Genomic DNA, 23,423 nt, shown 5'->3' on the forward strand with positions numbered 1-23,423 from the left:
TCTGGAAGCAAAGAAAAAACACTTTAAGCAATTACAGTTATTAGATTAAACTGTTTTGTTGGGAAAATTGTGATGTGTTTAGATCACTGTGAGATAATTCAGTGTTTTTATAAATATGACTTTTGAATGCATGATATTGCAACAGCGACACTGCAGTGAGATTTTAGTGTGAAATAAAGATAAAATATGTATTTCCATGTGGTAACAAACTAGTTTAGTCCCATAAATTTCTACAAGGTATTTTTTCCTGGTAGAAGCCCTGTTCTGAAAGCAGCAGTAGTTATAAAACCCAGTAACTGCATTGTGTTCTTCCTGTAATCATGTGGCATTGTTTTGTGTCTGTGCTTGGGTGTGCACAGCATTAACGATCTCACAGCAAAGACAAAAGCAGTAATTGCAATATAATTATTATTTTTATTGATGAAACTTGTTTAAGAGCTCTGTTGACATTTACAGACTTTGAGGATCATGCAGCATTTGTTACAGTTATCCCAGGCATCAAACGTCCACAAAATGTTTAGGATTGTAGGATTAAGCAGTGACAGATTGGGGCCAGATGTCTGGGAGATCCTGTAAGTGGCCTTCTCAGTTGATAAAATAGCTCTTGCCATCCTGAAACTCTTTCAAAAGTGAACATTTCTTCTTTGTAGTCGAAGCTGAGACACTTGTGGGATGGCTGGATCTTCCTGGAGGGTGTTTAAGAAGGACAATGAGACGCCCATTTTTCCTAGGGTAGTTTTATATAGTGTAAATGTAAATATTAATAAACTCCAAGTAGTAAGAGTAGGTGGAAGGGTTAAAAGAGTTGGTGAGTAGCAGTTAAACCCAAGAACTACCTTACAAAATTGTCTTAACAGCAGCCCAGTTGAAGTTGTTGCACCACTTCAGGGAAGCTGTTTCCATATATGCACTTTCGTAGGGGCAAACTGTGAGAGATACAATCAGCAGATCCAGAAATCAGAGAGCTGAAAAAGGTGTCCTTCAAAGTGCAACCCTTCCTGCAGCTCTGAGTGGATTCTCAGTCCCACCCTGCTCAGCTCTTTGCACCAACTCCATTCCTCCCTTCCTTTGAGACCTTTCATCTTCAGCTTCCTCTCATCACTTGAGGCAAGGTTCTGTCCCCAGTGCTTTCCTCCTGAACAGAATTACTATTTCACCAACCCAGCCTTTGCCAGCTTGAAAATCTGAGTACTGCAGTCACATCATTCTCTTTGCTGGTGTATTTTTCCACCTGACATGTTTATCCTGAGTTTATCACAGCATTGGGACCATCCCACTGTCTGTTACCTAGTTTAATAGGCTTGAATAATACAAATACTGTGAATTAGGAAATAATATCATAACTAAGAAAAGCTCTGAATGTCATAACATAAATAAGAAAAGCATATGTGGTGATGGAGGAACCTTACTGCTGAAGGCATTGGACATTCTTACCAAGAAAAGGCAGCTGACCACAGAAGAAGGGTCTGTAAATAAGCCCATATTTGTTTGAGTGTTGCTGCTTACACTGCAGCTCTGAGCATTTCTGGTAGGGCCTGCTCCTTCTCTCCCTGAAGTGTCGATCCAGCAAACTCTTAAACATATGTGCTTTCACGTGTTTTAAATTAAGCTTGTGTTTAGATGCTTTAGGACATTTGCTGTTGGAATTTTTGCTACTGACATCAATGAGAGTGGAGCTGGACCTTTAATGAGTTTGGATTATTCTGCATGCCTTGCTACTTTGCATTGAGCTCTAGGTATGGAACTGAAGACTGGTAATCCATTAGAAATCATTCTGAGGGTCAAGATCCTTCTCTCTAAATTGGAGAGAGGTGGATTTGATGGCTGGAGTGCTCAGTGGATGAGGAATGACAGTAACATCCAGAGTGGTGAGAGACTCAGTGTTCAGATGGGACACTGATGACAGGTGGTGTCCCTTGGGGGTCTGTAGTGGGACCAAGTGCAGGCTCAGCAATTTGCAGGTGACACCAAGCTCAGTGGTGCAGTGACATCCCTGAGGGATGGGGTGGCATCCAGAGGGACCTGGACAAGCTCCAGAAGTGGCCCATGGGGTTTCAACAAGGCCAAGTCCAGGGTCCTGCAGCTGGTCCAGGGCCACCCCTGGTATCAACACAGGCTGGGGGATGAAGGAACACAAAAATGTTCCAAGGGATGGAACACCTTTTCTGAGAAGAAAAGCTGAGAGAGTTGGGCTTGTTCAGCCTGGAGAAGGCTCCCAGGGAGACTTAGAGCAGCCTCTCAGTGCTTGAAGGTGACCTGCAAGAGAGATGAAAGGGATAGTACTTCAAAGGGATGCCACCCTGTGGGCATACTAATCAAAGGAGGTTGGAAAGGAGGAAGATCGGGAACAAAAAGGAAAAAAGTGAAGTTTAGGACCTCAGAACATTCACTCAGCTTCATGGAATGTCCTATGAGAAGTATGAATTTGCTGAACACTGCTCTATTTTTCATAGACTTAAGCAATTTTGCACATTTCAAATTGCTCCATCCTGAATCTTAGTCAGATTTTTAGTGATGACTGTGAAGAAAGTTTGTTTCTTTTAAAGCCTTGGTGGCTTTGATCACTTCCAAACCCCCCCACCTCCTTGCACCAGCTCAAGTGTTCAGAGGTGGGCTGTGGCCAAACAAAGCTTCTGAACTCATGAACTGCATGTCTCCAGGTGATTTTGTGTATCTGTCACAATGGCTGTGATGGGAAAAGTTGGAAAACACATACACATCAGATAGTTGTCTGCACACATACCCAGTGTGCCATTCAGACAGGGTACTGCTCAGGGCACTAAAATATTTATGGCAGTAAGGGCCACACTGATCCTTTGATGTGTGAGTGGCTGGGCAGGCAGAGAAGTGCCAGAAACCCTTTTGCTGTAGTGTGCAGAGCTGATCTGCATCCAGTGCCAGGACACAGCCTGAAACGTGAAGTGCTGGCTCAGCAATCACTTTGGCTGCTGTGCTGAGGTATTTAGAAAACACACTGGGATGAGCAGAATGTGGTGGGCCCTCCTCCATCACCTTTGGCAGGCCCTGGGAGTTCAGGTGTCTCCAGGCTGTAGCACCTTCAGGGCTCCTCCATCTGCAGCTGCTCTCCCTTCCCATCTCTCCCCTTGCACTGCTGGATGCCACAGCCAGTCTGCAGGTGGCATGCCCTGATGTGTGTCAGAGGTGTGTGTAACAGGCAGGATTGGCAGGGTGGTGACTTCTGTGATGCCATCTGAGGAGCCACAGGTTCCTGGAAAGCTGCTGAACAAAGTCTTGACTCGGCAAAAGGGGGTGACAAAGCATTTGCTGATTTTGTGAGAGTCAGGATTTCACTGTTTGTGAGCAAGAATCATAGAAAATGTTGTGGCTTCTAGAAAAAGTGGTTGGAACAGATTGTCCAGAGAAGCTGTGGCTGCCCCATCCCTGGAATTGCTCAAGGCCAGGTTGCACAGACCTTGAAGCAACCTGGGATAGTGGCAGGTGTCCCTTGCCCACGGCAGGGCTTGGAACTAGGTGACCCTTAAGGTTCCTTCAAAACCATTCTGTGAAGATACACCTACTATATTCCAGAATTGCTCTTAGTGTTGACAGGAAGGTGGATTGGGTTGTGTTTTTCAAATACTTTCCTTGAGATCACAAATCCTTGAGGAACCAGGATTTATCTGTGGAGAGGCACAAGAAGATGTGCAGTGCCACGAAACAGCAATACGTGCAGAGTGGGCAAAAAATATGCATTCCATCACTTCAGTATTTGCATGCAAATATTTGAACATGTGCAAGTATCTGAGTGTATTTTGTGGGTTTGCAGGTGCACAAATGTGCACACACAAGTATTTGTACTCACCTGGGAGAGTTCCCATCCTGCAGACAGTGCCTCCACTGCCTGTTGTCTGTCACACTGAAAATTCAATGCAAAACACCCTTTCCTTGGCCTAGTAGCTGGAAATTTTACTTATATATTTGTTCAGATCTAATTTGAAACAGTGACTTCTGTTATGAAGGCTATGCAGCATTTTATTGCATCTCCCTAATGAAACGGGTGCTTAAGAAGTCAGAATTGCTCAGGTTACTGCTTATATAAATGCTGAGAGCAGCTCTGAATGATACAGCTAGTGAAGAAAAGGGTGCAGAATAACAGCAGAGTTCTTTTGGATTGATCTTCAAATGGATCAGGTCTTCCTGTAAAAGTCTGTGCTCATCTGCTCTAGTGTATAATATTTCAGACACCTGAAACCAGGTTCTAACCTGCCAGCTTCTCTTACTCTGTCTGTAGCAGCTAATTGTTATTGCCCACAGTGGTTCCTGTGCCCGTTAACATACCAGAGGACTCTCAGAACACTTGTTCTTTCTTTAAATTTTCTGCTCTGACACTGTGTCTTTAGGTGTTCAGCTCAGACAGAATGTGTGAGATATTTATAACCCTTGTATTATTACTGAGCTGTACACCGTGTCTTTGGTGACAGATTAAATGAACAGCACAATATGTTGTGTTTCATCCATAAATTTCAACAGATGTTTGAATGTTGGTTGATTTATTGCATGTCCAACTTAGTTCTTACACTGTTCTCATTGTGGCTGCACGTGGTTTATTTAATAGAACCTTACAATGATTTTTTTATGACGTTTTTCAGTTTGAAGGGTGCAACAAGGCATTTTCTAGGCTTGAGAACCTCAAGATTCACCTTCGGAGTCATACTGGGGAGAAGCCATACCTGTGTCAGCATCCTGGCTGCCAGAAAGCTTTCAGCAACTCCAGTGACCGGGCAAAGCACCAGCGGACACACCTGGATACTGTAAGCATGATTTCATACTGGGAGCTGCACCGAGTTTTCCAGTGCTGCTGGTACACAGTCGGTCCTGCCAGTGCAGGGGGACTTGGCCTTTTCATGAGGAGAGTCTTAGAAAACTCAGCTATGAGCAAGTGTGTTTGTTTTGAGCTGTATGTGCTTTTAGAAGTGCAAAAGTCTTGATCACAGAGAGGCAATTATGTAGTGTTACTCATGCTGAGGAGTGAGTTACTCAGCAAACTCTGCCATTGTTCCTGTTCCAGTAAGAGCAGGAGCAGCTCAATAAGGTGTAGCTGAGTGAGAGCTGAGTCACTGCTGCTGCACCAAATGTGTGTCATTGTCCCACATCCTGTCCCCCTCAGTGAGTGTTCTGAGCCAAGGCAAAAGCTGTTCAGACTTTTCACTGTAAGGTACATGCACCTCAGTTTTGGACAGTAACTTTGTAAAAAGTGAAAATAAATCTGTCTCATAACTCTGTGGAATGGGTTAAGTACCCTCCGTCAGAATTACTGTGAGAAACACACCCTTTTATTCTCTGCAGCTGGTAGATTTGGCTTGGCTCTGCAGCTCTTCTCACTTGTCTCACAGAGAGGATGGGAGCCTGTCAAGTGTCTTGGGCTCTACTGAAATGACATCACCAGGTCATGGGGATAGAAAGCAGTGACACAGCTTTGCAGATCAGTCATGTCCTCAGCATCAAACTTGTAAAGAATAACAGGCAGAGTTGTTCCTTTGTCTTTTTCAAAGAAGCAAATATATGGTGTAGTTTGGCCAAGTGTTTATGGGGCAGAACTTTTGAGTTTAATTGATATTTACTTTTTAAGCAGTTACACATTTCAGACAGTGCAGCATTAAGGAATGTCTAATGTACATTATGCCTTGCAAAAACAAACAAGTAAGAGAAGCAAGTCGGTCACATTTTCCAAACCAAAGCACACTTAAAATAACAATGTTTTATTTATTTGAAAGTTGACCTGAGATATTTGAATTTGTAATTTTCATCTCTTTTGAAAGTGGATATACTAAATTGCATGCGGTTTTTAAATTTTATTGCCTGAATCTAGTAGATATATATTTTTATTAGCCAAACTCACAGATTGAATGCCATCTATTAGTTTTAAGAGAGAACTGACATGGTTAGTAAAATGAGCACAAATTCTTTGTATGTGTTGTCTGTGCAATATTGAAGACAAATGTCTTAACTTTCTATTTTCTTCTCTTCTCCCTTTATCTCTGTCTTTATTATCTGAAATGCTCATAAATCAGGAAAAAGGTACAGTAATCATTTTCTAATAACTTTCTTAAATATCTAAAAACATCCTCCATGCTATTCCACTGCAGGTTCTCTAACTATTTCTGGTGTCCTGCACACAATAATTGAGTTCCACTTACTTGATTTAATTGAAGCCCTGTGGTTCAAGCTCAGAGAATTGTGTGCTTATGTGAACATGAAACATAGCAGAGCTACAGGATGGTGCTGCTGCACCAAACAACTGCCTGGAATGTCAGAACAAACAGCCATGAACCTTTGTAAGGGTGATCACATTCTCCTCTTGTTTCTCTATGACTGGGATGAATGATTTTATCACTAATTTGAATGACATCAGCAATTTGAAAAATACTCTGCTAGTTTTTCTGCCAAGGGATTTGTTAAAGTTTTCCATAGCTTTTCCTCAGGTGTCAGTTCTCTGTGTTCCAGACACTCTCAATAAATCTCCTTTGCCTTATAACTTTCTGGGTAGGTGCTGTGTTAGCCTGTAAGGTCATGAATTGGTGAATGATTCTATTATTCCTTCAGAAATTTCCTGCTGGCTGGACAGAGCAGCAATACTTGTCCTCTGGAGGTACTTAAAAGAAAGGGGGTTTATATAGGCTGCTTTTTCCTTACTGAGTACATTTGGAATTGTTTTAAAGCTTCTCAATGTAGGTCACTCCACCATTTATCTTCTCCAAAGAAGAATCTGTAAATCATTTCACTTACTGGTGTATGTTGGTTTGATGGAATCCCTACTAAATCATCTGGAAGTAGGTCCTTCTCCTAGGCAGGTGCAGAACAAAGGGAACCTGTCTGTCCTTGTGGTAAAAAGGGCACATCAGCACTCCTCCAGGAGCACAGCAACTGGGTTTAAAGGACCTCACAGTCACTTCTCACAAAACTGGTGGGATTTTTTCCCTTCTGTGCATCCTCCTTCTGAAACTAAGGGGGTTAAAGAATGTGACATCAAGGTCATGGCAAACGAGTTTTCTACCTTTGAGAAGACACCAAAAGGATTTGCTAGTCCTAGTGAGAAGGGTGAGGTAATGTTGATAGATGAGGCCAGAAAACAGAGCGCAAAAGAATGTTCCATTCAACTTTAAAGCTTTGTGAGCTGTGCCATGCAGCACTATTTTGCTGTCATTTAAGCCAGTGGTTACTTAATAAAAAGTGCCTTTGCTCATTTTGACAGTTGCACCTTCATTTGGAGTTTGTTCTGTAACCCAGAGATAATGTTCCATTTGTTGGGAATAGGCATAGCCACAAGAAGAATTCAGTGAGGATTTCAGGCACTGGGAAGGTCCCTTCTGAGCCTCCTTTTCTGCAGGCTGAGCCCCCCCAGCTCCCTCAGCCACTCCTTGTTCTCCAGACTCTTCCCCAACTCCATTGCCCTTCTCTGGACGTGCTCCAGCCCCTCAATGCTTTTCTTGTTGGGATGGGCCCAAAACTGCGCCCAGGATTCGAGGTGGGGTCTCACCGGTGCCCAGCAATCCTTGTAAAATTTATGTAAATCAGAACTCAAAACCAGAATGTCTGTCTTTATAATTAGTACTGGGTGATGCCATGGTAATTTTGTTTGCTTTAAAGGCTCGGGAATTAAAAAATGCTCTCAAAACCCATTCATTTCTACTTCACTGGCATTTAGCTCAGCCCAGTAAACGATATCCAGTGTGGAGGGCAGAATCACTTCTGTTTGCATCGTGCCTGGTTGTGAGCTCAGACGAGACAGAGCAAACGTGGGCGCAGCAAAGAGGGGGAACAGCTCAGGTTTGGCACTGTGTGTGCCCGTCCTGCAGCTGGCTGGGGCGGGCACAGGGGTGTGACATTTGCCCTTTGCTCCGTCCCCAGAAGCCCTACGCCTGCCAGATTCCCGGCTGCTCCAAGCGCTACACCGACCCCAGCTCCCTGCGCAAGCACGTCAAGGCTCACTCGGCCAAAGAGCAGCAGGTGCGTAAGAAGGTAAGAGCAGGAAGGAGTGACACGTCCCCAGAGCTCCTCAAGGCAGTCATTTTTAATTCACCTCTAATTCACAGATTTTTCAGATCACTTTCTCTGCAATATCACAGAAGAAAACTTTAATGGAGCTGATTTTCCTGGGTTTTAATCACTGTTGTTAAATAAACCACCTTATATATGTGTACTTTCAAAGGCTGCCACCTTCTAATTTCAGTTTGCCCCATGCTTTCCATCCTAGCATTTTTTTTCCTGTTCATCTTTTATGCACAAGCCCAAATTGTGCTGTCATTCACATAAAATGTCCATGCACCAATTCTCTGCAATCAGCACTAACTGATGATAGTTACTAAAGTACATGTTGGTAGATCATCTAAAACACAAATGAAACTAAGCCAGGGTACAGTGGAAAGGTAGGAGAAGAGGACGTGGAATAGAGAGGTGTACTTGTATCAGCCATGCCCCCTTCCCTCCTGCTGCTCCTCTTGTAGAGTTTTCAGCAGTTTGAACGTATTGTCCCCTTTCCCAGGACATCTGTGTGTCCCCAAATTCTCCCTGTAACGCTTCTCTCTGCCAGATGTGTGCAGTCTGAGTAGCAGCTCCCAGCACATCAGTGGCCAGAGCTCTGCATGCTGTGTCAGATACTCGTGGATCACTCATTGCTTGGTGAGCTTTGTGCCTGGGAGACACACGGGCCCAGCACCATCCAGGTGTTCATGTTCAAGTCTTTGCACATATCTGCTCTACTCAGAACTTTTATCTAGCCTGGCCACTGCCTAGTTTTCCAGTTTTGAATTACCAGGCCCTGTGGTTTCCCTGCAGCTCTCAGCTTTAGAAGGTTCCACAGGATGTGCTCTGCATGTGTGTCCTGCAGGTCACAAAATTCCCAACACTTCCCTAGATTAAACTTCTGGCTCGTAATGAGAGTAAGAGTCAGAGTGCCATGGCAGTAATTGATTAATTCTATGTAATTAATTCTGTGTAATGAGAGTAAGAGTCAGAAGGCCATAGCAGCAACTTGCCACAAAAAGAGGGTGACTGACACCAGAGTCTTCTGCAATTGCAAGATCTTTGTAAGAGGAAGGTTTCTTACATGAAATTCTCAGCAGATTGTGTAAAACAACTGTGCTCCCTATTCCAAGGAAGAGGACTTCCTGAAGCACAGAATCAATCCAGGACAAATCTGTTAGCAGCAGCTGCAAACTCAGGCTGCTTGGATGCCCCAACACATCAATATCCAGAGTTTCATATCACTTAATCTCCTGCCTTGAGGAATTTTCCTGTGTACATGTACACAGCCTCGTATAGACTTACCAAATCTATCTTAAATAATGTTAGTAACTTGCCTCCCACACCTTATTTGGTAGACCAGTCTAAATCTGCACTCCTCCAGTGGTTTGAAATCATCTTCAGATTTTCTGCCTCATTTATCCATGATAACTTTATGAATACTTGATCCTGTGACTTTTTTTCCTCAAATGAAAAGGCAACTGAAAAAGTAGGAGATTTTTGGTCATGCTGTCTTAAAAAGGATAAAAACAAACCTGGCTGATAAAGAAACAAGAACCTCCTCTAAGTATTTCACTTACATATATTTAAAAACCCCAACACCTTTCACAACTAAATAAATCCCAGTGTTACTGAACAGCCTACTTTGGATTTCGGAGGTAGGAAAAAAGGGAAAAGACTGTTTATACTCACTTGCTCGTTTTTGGTTATAACTCAGCAAAGGCAGTTGTCTGTTGGTATCAACTTCCCAAGAGTTCTGAGTGGAAATGACCTAGCCAAGAAAGAAAAATTAACAAGCTGTTCTGCCAACATGTCTTGGTTGAGATATGCTACCAAAATGTGCCATTTCTGATGCAAAACAAAATGCTTGAGCTTAGACTTGTATCAAAGGAATCCTGAGCACTTAGTTCATGGCTTAGAGGATTAGTGCAGTGGTGATATTTGGTTGTTCTGAAAGGCTCTACAGAAACAAAACAGGAGAAAGTTAGCTGTTAATTTAGTAGTAGTTTAATTGGCTGCAGATGCACTTGTGATCCAAATGTCAGATGTTTATCTCGAGCCCACAAATGGTTGTAGAGCAGAATTCTGAGAAGGTTTGCCTGGGCCCTTTATTTAGAATACCCAAGCCCAGGGGAGATGGGTATGTGAGGCTGTACCCATAAGGACAATAACTATTTATTAATGGCTGCAGAATATGATGGCTATTTGTGTAATGCAATCACTCTGTTATGACAAAAGCTTGGCAGCATCAGCATGTTTGAAAGAGAATTAGAAATGCTTTTCTTTCTTAATTCTCCTCTCCTGCTGTTTTTAATATGATCGACATTGTGGTTTTTGAGAGTTTGCTTCAGACCCTTTTGCCAGAGCTTTAATTTCCATGGAGCACAGCTGACACGTGAGTGGTACCTCTTCCCCATCACCGACAGCGCCTCGCTCTGCCAGTTCTAATCTGATCAGCACAAACGCTTCTCTTCCCCTATCAAATGTCTCTCCAAGTGTCACAGTTACAGGGTGATGCAAACCTTTTGCCACAGAATCCAAGAAACTACAGAAAGCCTGAAAATGTGCAGTTCAGTTACTCAGGAAGGTTTGAAGGAACACAGGGTACATTATTTTTTGAAGCAAACTGGTTGTTGATGTAAGATTAGCACACTTAGCTTCAACACTTCAGAAAACTAAAGTCATCTCTAATTACAAGTACCAACTACAACACACATCCTTAATTACACCGAGTTCCTAAGAATGCAATTTCTTCCTTCTATAGATAATCCTTAAGGAGATATATGAAGTTAGTTATAAATAATTTTATTTTACTGTTTAACACAATGTTTCTTTTATCTTCCTCTTGTAGCTAAAGTCCTGTACTGATATTGAACAAGATGTACTCAGTGAATGCTTAGCTATCCAACAGCTCCACACATCTTCACAGCACATCCTGGATGGGAAGTGTGGCAGATCTGTAGCTCCTCATGATTTAATTACAGGTAAGAATACTCCTAATAAGTGTGGTGCTAAATATGTCATACAACAGAGGATTCAAACCAGAAAACATTGGTCACTGTGGAAGGTTGGAAGGTGATGGAAACTCCAGACCAACAAATAAGATGAAATAATTATGTGTGTTGTTCACTAAGGTATTGCTTTTTTTGGTTTTTCAGAATTAGTCAGAGAAATAGTGCCTGTTAATTTCATGTGAAGGGGCAGCAACCCTGCTGAGAGTCTGCCTCCATCCATTTATTCTTTCAAAGTGGTCTTGGCCTGGGCTGAGTGCAGGTGCAGGAGCTGTAAGTCCAGGTGGATGCTCTGGCATTGACTCCCACCAGGAGATTTTTCTTCAGGAGCTGCAGGAAAGCTGAGGAGGCTGAGGGTTGTGATGCACTCTGGATCTTAACAAAAAATATGGTAATACATCTATGGGAGAAAACTTGAATTTGAAATGTCAAACCTTCTTCTAATAATATTTTCTAGTGTTTAATCTTTCTTTCTGTATTTTCATTCATTCTTGTGGTTTGAACAAGAGTTGGTCCTTTGCAGGGAATTTAGACATTTCTATACATTTTATAGGAAAAGAAAAAGAGACTTGCATTCTCTTATGTGGGAAATAAGATCCAGATTCACAGTTTTTGAACCCCAGCAAAGAATCCTGAATCAGGGATGTACATTTTGAGGTTCTGTGTTAAGGCAGCATGGAGAGGTACTCCCAAAAGCCAGGAGTATAATTGTAATCTGCCTTCTGCAAGAATCTTCTATGTTTTTTTGATTAGTCCAAATCTTCAAAACAAAAAATGCATTTTACTTAACATCTCCTTCTCTATCTAGTTCAAGTTGCATTAAAATGTTGGAATGTCACTGGTGAACAGAATGGAGTAGGAAGGGAAATACCCCATCATTCTGATGTACTTTCCCTGGGAGTCTGCACTCAGGGCTTACATGTGGCTCCTGAAAACTCGGAGTAAGCTGGAGGGATTTGGGGTTAATTTCCAGTCTCTGCCTGTGCCACCTGCTCTGAATAAGGCCTGGGAGGGGAGCAGTGGCCTGTGCTGTCCCTGTGACAGTCCCGTGTAGCAGGAGCGTGGCTTGGCCTCCCCCTTCCAGGCAGGGCAGGAAAGAGCAGTGACATTTTCCTCAGAACAGGCTGCACTTCAGAACCTCAGAAACAGCCTCAGATTTCAAGTGACAACAATAAAACAGGAAAAGAGTTATTAGCTCACAGATAAACATCCCTAACCTCTCAGTGTCATTTCAGAGAATCTCTTGTGAAATGAAGGATTTTATATGTCTGTAACTCTGGCTTTGTCTGATACGATTTCTGTGCTGATTATATCAATCCATCACCAGGATGTTGCAAAAAAACTGTAAATCTTCCCTGATACTTCCATCAGGTCACTCCATATGAGACCCCATCAATGCACAGTATGAACAAGTGCCAGGGAAAAATAAATCAAGATTTGAAAGACTGTCTTGAAGTGACACAGAAGTTGCTTCATCCTATGTGCAGTACAACCCACAGACAAAACTGTTCCTCTGTCATTATTTAGGGCATATAAACCAAAGTGCAGATCCTTACAGAATGAAAGCATAAAGACATTCCTGCTGCCACCTATAGTCTGCAGTGATTGCACATTTGCTCTTTCAAATAAGTTGAGGTAATATTTTTTGAGAAATCAGCTATAATTCTGTCTGTAGGCTATACATGGATAAATATAGTGTATGATGTCCTCATATTCCACTTGAAATATGAAAACATTCATGGTTTGGGCTTTTGAGTTTGGTTTTTGTGTTATTTTTTTCAAAGAAACCACATTATTAATGTGCAGAGCTCTGGGCTTTAGGGATCACTTGGATTCCTGGAGAATTTCAGTTTTGTCTTTCTCCAAGTTAAAGCACATTTTAAATATGTCAGGGATGAAAGCCCATCACAGAAAAAAACTGAAATATTAAAAAAGGCCCCATCCCTTGTGTCTGACTTCAAAGTAGGTAAGACAGTGAGCAGAGGAATGTTTCTACAGTCAGAGGAACCCATTGTTTGTTGAAATCTTCCTCCTTTTCCCCTCCTCCTAAGTAAGATGCATCATGGCTGCACACATTAATTCTGCCTGTGGACAAGAGCTTGTATCACTCTGGTCCCACTCAGGCATTTTCTCTGGGTTTTATTACTGTTTGCCTGCTCTCAGCATAAAGCTGAGGGGGAAAGGGCTGCTGGTCACAGATGCTCAGAGCACTGTTTTGGCCACAGATGTTAAGGTTAAAGGCCAAGCCGTTTAAAATATTTATTGATGACTTCTATTTACAAGCTGAGATGGTCAGTGTGTGTGAGGAGGACCAAGGTGCACAGGCCTGGCGTGGGCTGCACTTGCAGGAGTCATTCACAGCAGCTCCAAAGGCTTCTGGGTGACTTCAGGTACACAGAATATTACTGCTCAGTGCTGTAAAAGAAAAGAAATTTTGGAAGTACTGAAAACTATCCTGAGACTGGATTAGCAACTGCTCTTCCCCCCTTTGACTTGTTCATCTGTGGGGAGGGAACAGGGGTGAGGCAGCACAGGGTGTGGTGTGGATGGCTCGGGGAGATGTGGAGACAAGGGACACCACATGCCAGACCGGGTGTGAGTGGTGCTGCACAGAGATGAAGGGACAGGGGAGCTCACTGATAACAAACCCTGTGCTGTGTGTTTCACCCACCCTCAGTGCAGAGGTCCAAGCAGGGGCCTTTTCCCTGAGGAAGTGTGATCAGGACGTCAAAAGACAGATCTGGGAGAGGATTTCCCCAGCTAGAAACTCTTCAAGCCCAGCAGTGAGCACTGGGTGCCCACCCCAGCAGTTCCACAGATGGGTAAATTCCTCTGCAGAGTGGTTGGGGTGGCAGAAACCAGAGCCAACAGGGATTCTGGGTCCATTTGGTTTTCTGATGTGGTCAGTTTGAGTGCAGGGATCATGTAGGGGCTGCTGCCCATACAGAGTTGTGGGGTGGTTTTTAAACATTTTCTTGCTCCTCTAGAGGGTTATTCTGATTGTAGGTACTCAGCTGCTCTTGTCTTTCTCATCACCTGAAGGAACAGGCCAGAAGAGAGACATCCTCAGCATGCACGAACTGTTCAGGGGTGGGATTGAAAGATAAAGCATGGAGTGGGTTTGCTGGTCACCACACTGCTAAGATGACCTGTCTTTAGGGCTTCTGAGCTTTTTGCACAAGTCACTGCTGGGCCAGCAGTGTGGGAGCCTTAGATCATGAACAGCTTGGTTTAGGTTCTGCAGTTTCCTCCAGGCTGTGCTGTCAATATACCTGAACTGGTGGTGTGGGAATTAGAGCTGAAGTGCAAAGTGACATTGAACAGTCCAGGTCAAATTTGGCTCATCTTTCAAGCCTGACAATGAATGTATGAAAAGTGAGGATCTGAGGGAAATGGAAACTGTTGTATTATGAAATGGACTGAAGCCACCAGTGGAAAAGCATTTCCACAATGCAGCATCCTTGCTACTGACTTACTGTTACCAGAAGAAGCTTTGACAAATAAATCCTCGCATCACCTGGGAACATCTGATTTCTTAAAGCCTCTTCTGTCTGGTGTGCAGTGCAGAAAGCAAGTTGCTTTCATGGGCTGGTTGACAAATGTTCTGTCTAGCTGGAGACAGAGATGATGTGGTTCAGTTTTGTTGCTTTAGATCTGTCAGCAGCTGAGGACTCATTGTTCATGAGGGGTTTTTGACTCATCAGAAGCCTCTGAAAAAGGTGGCTGGAATCTTGCCTCGGTGGTTCTGCTCTTCAGTCACACACAGAAACAGATGCTGACATTCAGATGTTGCTTATTCATCCCAAGGGTGTCACACAATCCCCACAGCTCTGGATTTTCATGTTGCCTTCTGCTTGTTCCGTGTCACTGGGAGGGGTTGGGAGGGGTGCAGTCCAGAGCCCTGCCAGTGACAGGGGACAGGGCCGAGCACAGCTGGCACATGGCTCTGTCCTGGATGTGCAGCTCTGCAGCACTGAGTGGGAAAGAACAGATGAATGGTACAGGAGGAGAGATGGCAAAGACAGGCCCAGAGTGTGGGGTCTCTGTGCTCTAGAGCTGGACACTGGGAGCTGGTGGACCTCACCTGCTGCTCACAGCCTTCAGGTCACAGTGTGAGTGGCAGTTCTGGTCCTCATCCATGTGCACATTCCCGGGAGGGTGGGGCAGCACTGTGGCAGATGTGTTGTGGGCAAAACTTGAAGATGAGAAAGGCAGAAAAACTAGGAAGAGAAGGACAAGTACTAAACTCTTCCCAGAGCAACATGACAAGGAGCCAGCCCTATCCCCTGCCATAAGGTGGCTTTTGCACACTCCATGCTTGCAGTCCTGTGATGTCTGTCACCACAGAGATCTGCCCTCAGCGCAGCCTTCACTCCAGAAGTCAGTGTGAGAGCCCTGCAGGCAATGCTTGTCTTAGTGCATGGTGACTTTTCAGAAGGGAGAAAAAAACTTAACTCCAAAAAAACTTAATTCCAGCATCTTCATCCAAGAGCCCTGGACAAAGCTTCCTCAACAAAGGATGTGCTTGAGGGCATGGTAGGTACTTGGCTATTGGTGACTTGCTGCCATGGTAGAGGAGAGTCCTCATAAATGGTACATCCACACTCTTTCATTAATTCTGTACTAGTAAACCTGTTTTCATGATCTCATTAAAAAATTCTTGTTCCTCTTTGCATTTAATTTATTTGGGTTTCCTTTGTATCAATATGTGATATTTGTAAATGGTCTGGGATGTCCAGCAGCTTAGTAATGGAAAGTCAAATTACAGAATTTGAAATGAACAGCAAAACCCCAGGGTACCATGGTCTGTCTTGCTGTGTGAGCTCCATCCCCTGAGCACTGCAGGTTCTCTCTCACATCTATGGGAAAGGCAGGGTGGGAGTCCCACCAAGCCCTCATGGCTGTCAGGAGGGTTCTGCAGCTCTGTAGAGTCCAGGAACACCTGGGAGGGTCAGAGAGGAGACACCCACATGGACCATGGCACATCTGTGAGTGCTGCTCAGGCACAGGGGTATTCACTGACACACAGGGGCTGAGCTGTGGGGCTGTGGCTTGGGGTTGGGTGTGGGATAGGGAAAGAGTTGGAGACTCTGCAGCTCTTATTGATGCTACCTTGGTTTTTTTTGTTTTTGTTTTTGTTTTTTGCCAACTGCTGTGTGTTCCCAGGCATGTACAGTGGATCCAGCACCAGCCACAACGGCCCCTCCCCAGCTGTGCTTCCACCTCCTCATGACATTCCTTCAAGGCACCTTCCCCTCGACTCCGCCCTGTCCAGCCCACATCAGCACCAGTCGCCGCTGGAGAGTGCCAGGGATGGGTATGTGTGTGATGTGAAACGTGCTGGGCCTCGGTCTGGTATGATAATGGATGATGAATTGTTTGTTTTACTTTGCATGGATGCTGTTCAAAAGAAAACACTGGCCCAAACAAAGCAATTTTGTTTGTTTTAGAATCATGGAATAATTTAGTTTTCAAGGGACCTCAGAAGGTCATGTCATCCATGCCCTGTGCAAAGCAGGGCAAACGTGGACATTGTTATCAAGTTGTTCAGGGCCTTGTCCTTCTCTTTGACAAAACACAATGGGATTTTTTTCTTCATAGCACACAGTTACATTTAGATTTTAATTTTGTTTTTTAGTTCTTGCTGGATCACTTGTCATAGGTTTGGATAAGCACAGAGAATTTTTCTCAGCTAACATGAGAAACCTCTCAGAGGGTAAAACCCGAACTGTGACTCACTCAGGAATCAGGCTGTGTTTGCCTCAGTAAGGCTCACTCAGTGTCAGAGCCACAGGCTTTCTCACTTCCTTGCTCTCTGATAAGGTTTTCTGCAATGCACCTCTCTGCAGCAGGCCAGATCCTAGTCAGGGAAGAGTGTTTAATCCCACTGACTGTATGGATTGCACTGCTACAGCACAGACACAATTGCATGGCTACAGGGTGTGATACTTCTAAAGCACTCTGTGTCAAGGCTCTCATACCATCTCAACAGTAAAGAATCTCTGCAGGCCACAAAACTGCTCTAACCTTTTTACTCAGTTTTCTTTGGTGCCTGGCCTCATGCAAATTCAAATTCATACTTACAGTTTTACTTCCCAGCACTTTGGATGGGGAAAGGACTCTGATTTGGCTTTACCAACAGGAATTTAGGATGCAGAGAGATTAAAGCATTTTCTTTCCCTAGAAACATGTTGGTGTCCTTTAGCAAATACAGCAATTAAATGTAGAGTTTTCCCATCCTAGTCCAGTGACTGACCTTTCCCTTTTATATGGCGTAAGAAAAGCCCAGAAAGATTTTAAGCATTAAGGGCAGAAGGCAGTTTGTGTGTGGCATGGAAGAGGTGTGGTAAGGAAATTTACACCTGGGGTGGTTGGAGAACAATCTGATTGAGGAAATTAAATTAGGAGCAAACTAGTCCTTCTTATTTTCCTAACTGGGGAATGAGTTCTGCAGCAAGCTGAGCTTCTTTACCCTCTGCTCCTTCAGCCTTCTCTTCTGACCTCAGCCGGTAGCAGTACCAGTGTCCCTCTCCCAGTATGATGGATAGACTTATCCTGTCCTTGTCCCATAAAATACCTGTGCCCAGCCCTTCTCCTTCCCTGCCCTGCCACATTCCCAACCTTGTATTTCCTGTTGGCAGACTCATTCCCATGGCAGAGTCGTGGCCAACAGGAGGCACTGGAAATTTCTCCAGCTAAATAGGAAGTTTTCTGTAGTAGAGAAGGCAGTAGATCAAGTAGGAATGGAGACAGACATTCCAAAGTGAAGGTTATCCATGAGCTGTTCTTCCCTGCAGAATGGGACTGCCTGAGCCTGTTGGAGTGGGATCCCTCTCTGTGACTGCTCTCATGTGCTGCTCAGCTGTTTCCTCTTGGAGTTAAGGCAAAAAATCCCAACCAAGAATTGAAATACAGTAAGGATATAGTATGGGAAGGGTTTAGCAGGCTGTCGGGAAGGTGGATTTGTTTCTGAGGCACTTTGTGTCCTGGTGCTGCTAATAAGAAATGAAAGCAAAGGCCTGAGCAGGGCGAGGGCAACAGACAAGTTTCCAGTTTGAGGCGTCGGGAGGTCCCAGGTGAATTCTCATTCCTGCCCCTGGTGTCTCCATTCCAGAGCACAGCACTTCCCTTCCAGCAGGAGCAGCGTGGTCAGTGAGCTGAGCCTCTCACTGAGCTCCTGCTACAGACACACCAGAGTTTCCATCAGAATTGTCTCTGCCAATTCCAGCTTCAGTGCAGTGCAGATTCTTTCTCAGAGGAGACAGCAGTGCTGATTTCTTATCTCAGTGTTCATGCACCTAAGTAAAGTCTTTGCCCAAATATCTTGTGACAAAATGTGGGAGTGAGATAACAGATTCCTAACCATGAGCCAAACGTCAGGGAATGAAGACTGGAATGTATTTCTGAATAGTTATTTTAAAACAGGGCATCCAGTTTCATGACATAGTTACTTGGAATTTTTCAGCATCTCAAATACCATTTTCTAAACTCAAAATAATCTTCATTCAGTGCTGTCATTCCCAGTCCAAGATCCTTCCGCTGTATTTAAATCTTTATGCTTACATTATTCATGACTGCTGAAATGCAGCCCGTACCTGACATCTTAATTGCAAGTGCAGAAACTTTGTGTGAACTAATTAATAGTCCTTGAGTTTCATTTAGCACAGTTTTCTTTAAAGCATCCATCCATTTAACTGGACAAAATCACTTAGCACTCACATGCTGGGAGCCCCTGGATTCCAGGGCTGTTCCCCCCTGGCCAGCTCGTGGCAGTGCCACCCCTCCTGGAAGGTACCCGAGGTTTGCAGTGAGAAGGGAACCCTCCCCCTGCCTCCCTGCATGGCACTGCTGCAGCTCTCTGGCACACACAGAGCATTTGGCCTCGATTGTCAGCTGTCTCAGCATCTGGGTTTGAGCAAACACAGAGAATTCCTGCTCTGGGATCGGGACCATGACAAGGCTGGATCACATCGTGCAGTCTGTGGCAGGAACCAAGTGATTACTATCAAGAAATCTAATTACTGAGTCATCAAATGTGCGAGATGCCAAAAACTACATGAGGCAGAGTACAAATAGTCTACTCAAGTTTGACATGAGATTCAGAATTTGATTTAAAGGCTTTTTCTTTTTTTTTAACAAAAAAAGCCCTATGCTACACTGTCCTTTGCCAAAGTCAATACCAAGTGCAGCAGTCAATTTTCCCAAATGGTTTGCTGAGACATTTAAATAGTTTGACAAAATTATCTAATTCACTTGAAAATGTTCTAACAAAATCTGACCTCATTACCGAATGTATTTATACTGGCTTTATTCAATATGGAGCACATTTTTTCAAATTCTGGAATGAAGTGTATGCTACACTAAAAAATCTACTCATATTGATATTAATTTAGCTAAAAGTGGTTGGCTGAGAAATACTTCAGCATGCAGAAAGTGGGCTTGGCATGATCCAGATTAAAATGTATATTTATTTTTTATTTCAGGTAGCAAGGGTTTATTTTAGCATTTCTTGTAGCATTTGCCATGTATAATGTCAAACTGGGTTTCATTTTGCCCATTGCAAAAATAGTCTATTTTGATTTGTAGCAGAGTGAGGACAGAAAACCAGCTTTTATTATTAAATCTTGGGTGAATGTTGCACTTGGCTTGCTTTCTACTATTTTTTTAGCTGTTATTATCCAAGTCATCTAAAAATGTACTTAGCTTCATTTGTAGACAATCTCTGTAAATTGCAATTTAGAATATTTGGTGTGATAAATTATCAGCTTTAATGAAACTGATCTGATTGAAGTTAAGTGACTTTGAGTGGTGGCACCAAGTTTGGGATTTGCACCAACTTAGTGCAGTGGCCCAACAAGGTCACTTTGTAGGACCTGAACACGATCCCTGTGTGTGACTGGGGCTCTGTCATTTGTGCTGCTGTGACAAACAGCACTTCTGTTCCCAACAGGAGCTGGGGCACTGACAAATAATGACTTGATTGGGAGGGTGATGTGTCTCCAAGGAAAAGGAAGGTGAAACCAATTTTTAATATTCCTGTGGTAATTTAGGTTGTTTCTGCTCTGTAAACACACCAGTAAATGAAGAAGTAGTAGGATTAAGACATCTGTGATGTGCAGAGGTGGTGATTGATGAGGACTCTGAGCCAAATCTGGCGAGCCTTTAATATAAAGGATTAGCTCTAAGCAAGGTTAGAGCTCACACAACTCCCTTTGCCTGGACTTCTCCCCAGCCAACTGCAGCCATCTCAAACCAGGGGCCAGACCCCCCTGAAGTGACACTGACCCCCACAGAAAATCTCAAGAAACAGGATTTAAGATCTATCAAGTGAAAAGAGACATTTTAATCAGGGCGCTTAAACATCAGAGTTTTTGTTTGCTTGCTTCTTAGCACCTGTTATTTCAAATACCACAGGAATACTTCAGTCCAAAGAGTTCTCTGTTAAAACCTTAGTCCTTCACTTCTGTTACTTGAAGTTACACGAGGTACACAGAGCCTCCCTTCTGCTCTACCAGGGAGCACCAGATTTGAAATCCTTGATATTTTTAAGCTTGAAACTAAATATGCAGGATAAAATCTTGTCAGTTACATGGGGGAGATTCTTTCCTGCGCTGTCTCCTTGAGCTGCCAGGATTCCGGCCAGGTAGAAAAACACATTTGTGCTCCTAATTCTCATTACTTTAAGAGACAATTAGGTGTCTTAGCCACTTACATCTGATTCTTACTAACCTTGTTTGTTGATTAATCTTTTAAATTAAGTTTGTGAGCTCATATAAATCAGTGGACTAGGAATTGCCATGCTGTTAGGATCTTTGTAGGAAAGAAACTTTTACTCTCTAGAAGTACTTTGGAAAACTAAATACCTGCACAGCTTTTCTAACAGACCAAGGAGATCCATCCCTCATTCTCTGTGGATTCCATTGGAGAATACTCTTCATTTATAACCCAATACACAAGTCAGTGGTTTAGTCTTCCCTTCAAAAGCACTAAAACCAGTAACAAGAAACAGATATCTCTGACAGCTGAAAACATTTTCAATGGAGGAAGCCAAGAACCCTTCATCATTTATCTCAGTGTTATGGATCTGAGCACGCAAAAGGGGCATCAGTACATCTGTCCAGAAAGAACAATGTACAGGTGCTGCACTGGGCCCCACCAAACAAAGAAAATCAGTAATTAAAAGCATCTGCTTTCAAATCCCAAGTCATTTATCTCATTGTAGAAAATGTGATCAGAATTCATTCATAATCATGTCCAGATAGGCTTATACAGGCTCCCCCCTCCCCTTAAAGCAAAATTAGCATTAGCATAGGCTTACTTCAACAGTTACATGCTTAAGGATAACCTGGTGCTGGATCCTGGGGTAAATATTGTTTGTCCATCAGCAGAAATAGGTGGGCAAGTGTTTCATTCGAGTTTCTGAGAGGGCTGGACTGACACTCAGGATCCTGAGAGCCTCCACCAGTGCCTCTCAAAGTAAGGGCTGAGGTGCCTGTCCAGAGGAGACACTGTAAGGAAAACTGAGTGAGAAATCAGACAGTTACAGGAGAAGGTGGGAGGTTAAAGGAGATGGTCAGAGTAACTCAGAAAACTTTTAAGATTAATTCAGCCAGAGCTCTTCTGCATTACATTAATGATTTTAACCATTACTGGATTTATCTGTAGTTAAATTTACACTTAACATCTGTAAAGCTTTTTTTTTCTCTTTTTGTCCAAATTTTGTTTTGTTTAAAGCAAAACTGCTGCAGTTTGATGATGCAAACCATATACACCAAACACAGGAGTTTATCATGGTGTAACAAGTAATGAAGCTATTTTAACATCTCCCACTTACTAGGTAGTGTGTTCTACAAACCTGAAGACAGCAGACATCAGTACCTGTACAGAACCCACTTGGAAGGATCTTGCTGTCTGTTTGCCAGAGAATAATGACCTTAAATGACTGAAATAAGATAGATCAGTCAAGCATGCAGCGTATGCCAGATAATCTGGAGTAGACAGTCTCTGTGTTTGATTACATGTCTTTGTAATTGACTTCCTGGCAATCACTTGAACATAAGGCACTGCTCTTTATTTAAATATGTTTTTATATTTCTTTGACCATATTAGTAAGGCTTTTCTTTCACTTCAAAATACCTTCTCTTGCTAGATTGTAAGCTAGAATAATTTTTCAAATCTCCCTCATGTAGTGACTTCCACTGAAGCAATTCATCAGCTTCATTTCAGAGGTTATTAAACAAACCCATACAAATAGAAATATCCTTTGGAGTGGCGTAGTTCCCGTAATGATCCCTGTGAGGAACTGCTCTGCAACAATTGCACGTGTCAGGTCAGAACAACTGTAGAGATACTCACTTGACACAAAATAAGTATGTTTGTGTAGTTTTGTGAGCTTGTGTAGATGATGAAATGTGTGACAAACACTGAGTTATGTTCTATGCCCCACTCAGACGTGCACATGTCTTTCTTAGAGCAGACAGGGAGTGTTTCAGTATTTCAGGGGGGCCCCCTGGGCCCAAGAGCAGCCCCACACAGAAAACCCCTGAGTATACCAGGAGAGGACTCTTAGGGCTCCTTTGTGATTCTGAACATGAAATTGCTTTTGTATCACTGTTATTGGTATCACTAAAAATACTCTAAAGCAATTAAATGACCTGTGACTCTTCAGTCACATGAAAGTTCCTGTGGATCCTGTTCACCATAATATTTATGAAGCCCCTCTTACTCCTTAGAGCTGAGCAGCTCCTTCACTTGTGAACTTGGCTCAGAGTGTGGATGAGTGAAGGTGCAGAACTGGATCCAGGTAATCCAAGGCAGCATTTTTAGTGGAAGTTAGTATTTTGTATTTGTCTAAAAGCCAGAAGAAGACTGCCATTGCCTCTCAGTACTTCAGGATGTCACAGCAGGTGTGTCACAGGCTGCAGCAGAGCGGGGATAGAGCCTCTGGCCATGCTCCTGGGAAAACTGAGACACGGTGTTGTACCTTGGAGTACCTTGTGGTGCCTGGAGTCACAGCCCTGTGTCACAGCCCTGTGTCACAGCCCTGGGACTTGGGGGCTCATTGTTTATAGGAAAAGGTAAGAAATGCAGTGATGCCCAGCAAGGTGATCTGTCTTGAAGGATTTATTAAATATCAGGGAGAGGGAGGGGGAAGAGGAGAAAGGAAGAAAGAGGGAGAGAAGGAAAAGATTCCTTGCATTCCAGAAACGTAGCCAGAGGCACCTGGCAGTGATTAGTGCAAAGGTTCACCAAACTTCAGATAGAGTCTGTCTTACAGAAAAGTCCAAAAGAGTGAACAGTGTAACTGTTTCCTGAGCATGTGCTGACAGAAATTCCCGTAGGGCAAGACCCAGAACAGAAACACGTGGCCAGAGATTGGGCTCTATCCAGGGACCTGATTAGCAGAGCTTTACACATCATTTTTAATAT

At 43.4% G+C, this 23,423-nt stretch overlaps 1 protein-coding gene across 5 annotated transcripts in view; it reads left to right on the top strand.

The window, feature by feature from the left end:
* The window catches only part of GLIS1 (GLIS family zinc finger 1), a 180,850-nt gene that overhangs the window by 140,736 nt on the left and 16,691 nt on the right, over window positions 1-23,423 (top strand). For 4 of the 5 annotated variants that reach the window (XM_072932616.1, XM_032749852.3, XM_072932617.1 and 1 more), the window contains 4 exons: window positions 4,611-4,772; window positions 7,870-7,980; window positions 10,835-10,967; window positions 16,161-16,311. In XM_072932616.1, the coding sequence (XP_072788717.1) occupies window positions 4,611-4,772; window positions 7,870-7,980; window positions 10,835-10,967; window positions 16,161-16,311 (557 nt within the window). The remainder of the gene's footprint in view (window positions 1-4,610; window positions 4,773-7,869; window positions 7,981-10,834; window positions 10,968-16,160; window positions 16,312-23,423) is intronic. The other variant, XM_030278747.4, reaches the window with a different exon arrangement.

Source organism: Taeniopygia guttata, chromosome 8 (assembly GCF_048771995.1).
Source record: "Taeniopygia guttata chromosome 8, bTaeGut7.mat, whole genome shotgun sequence".
Classification (NCBI taxonomy): Eukaryota; Metazoa; Chordata; class Aves; order Passeriformes; family Estrildidae; genus Taeniopygia; species Taeniopygia guttata.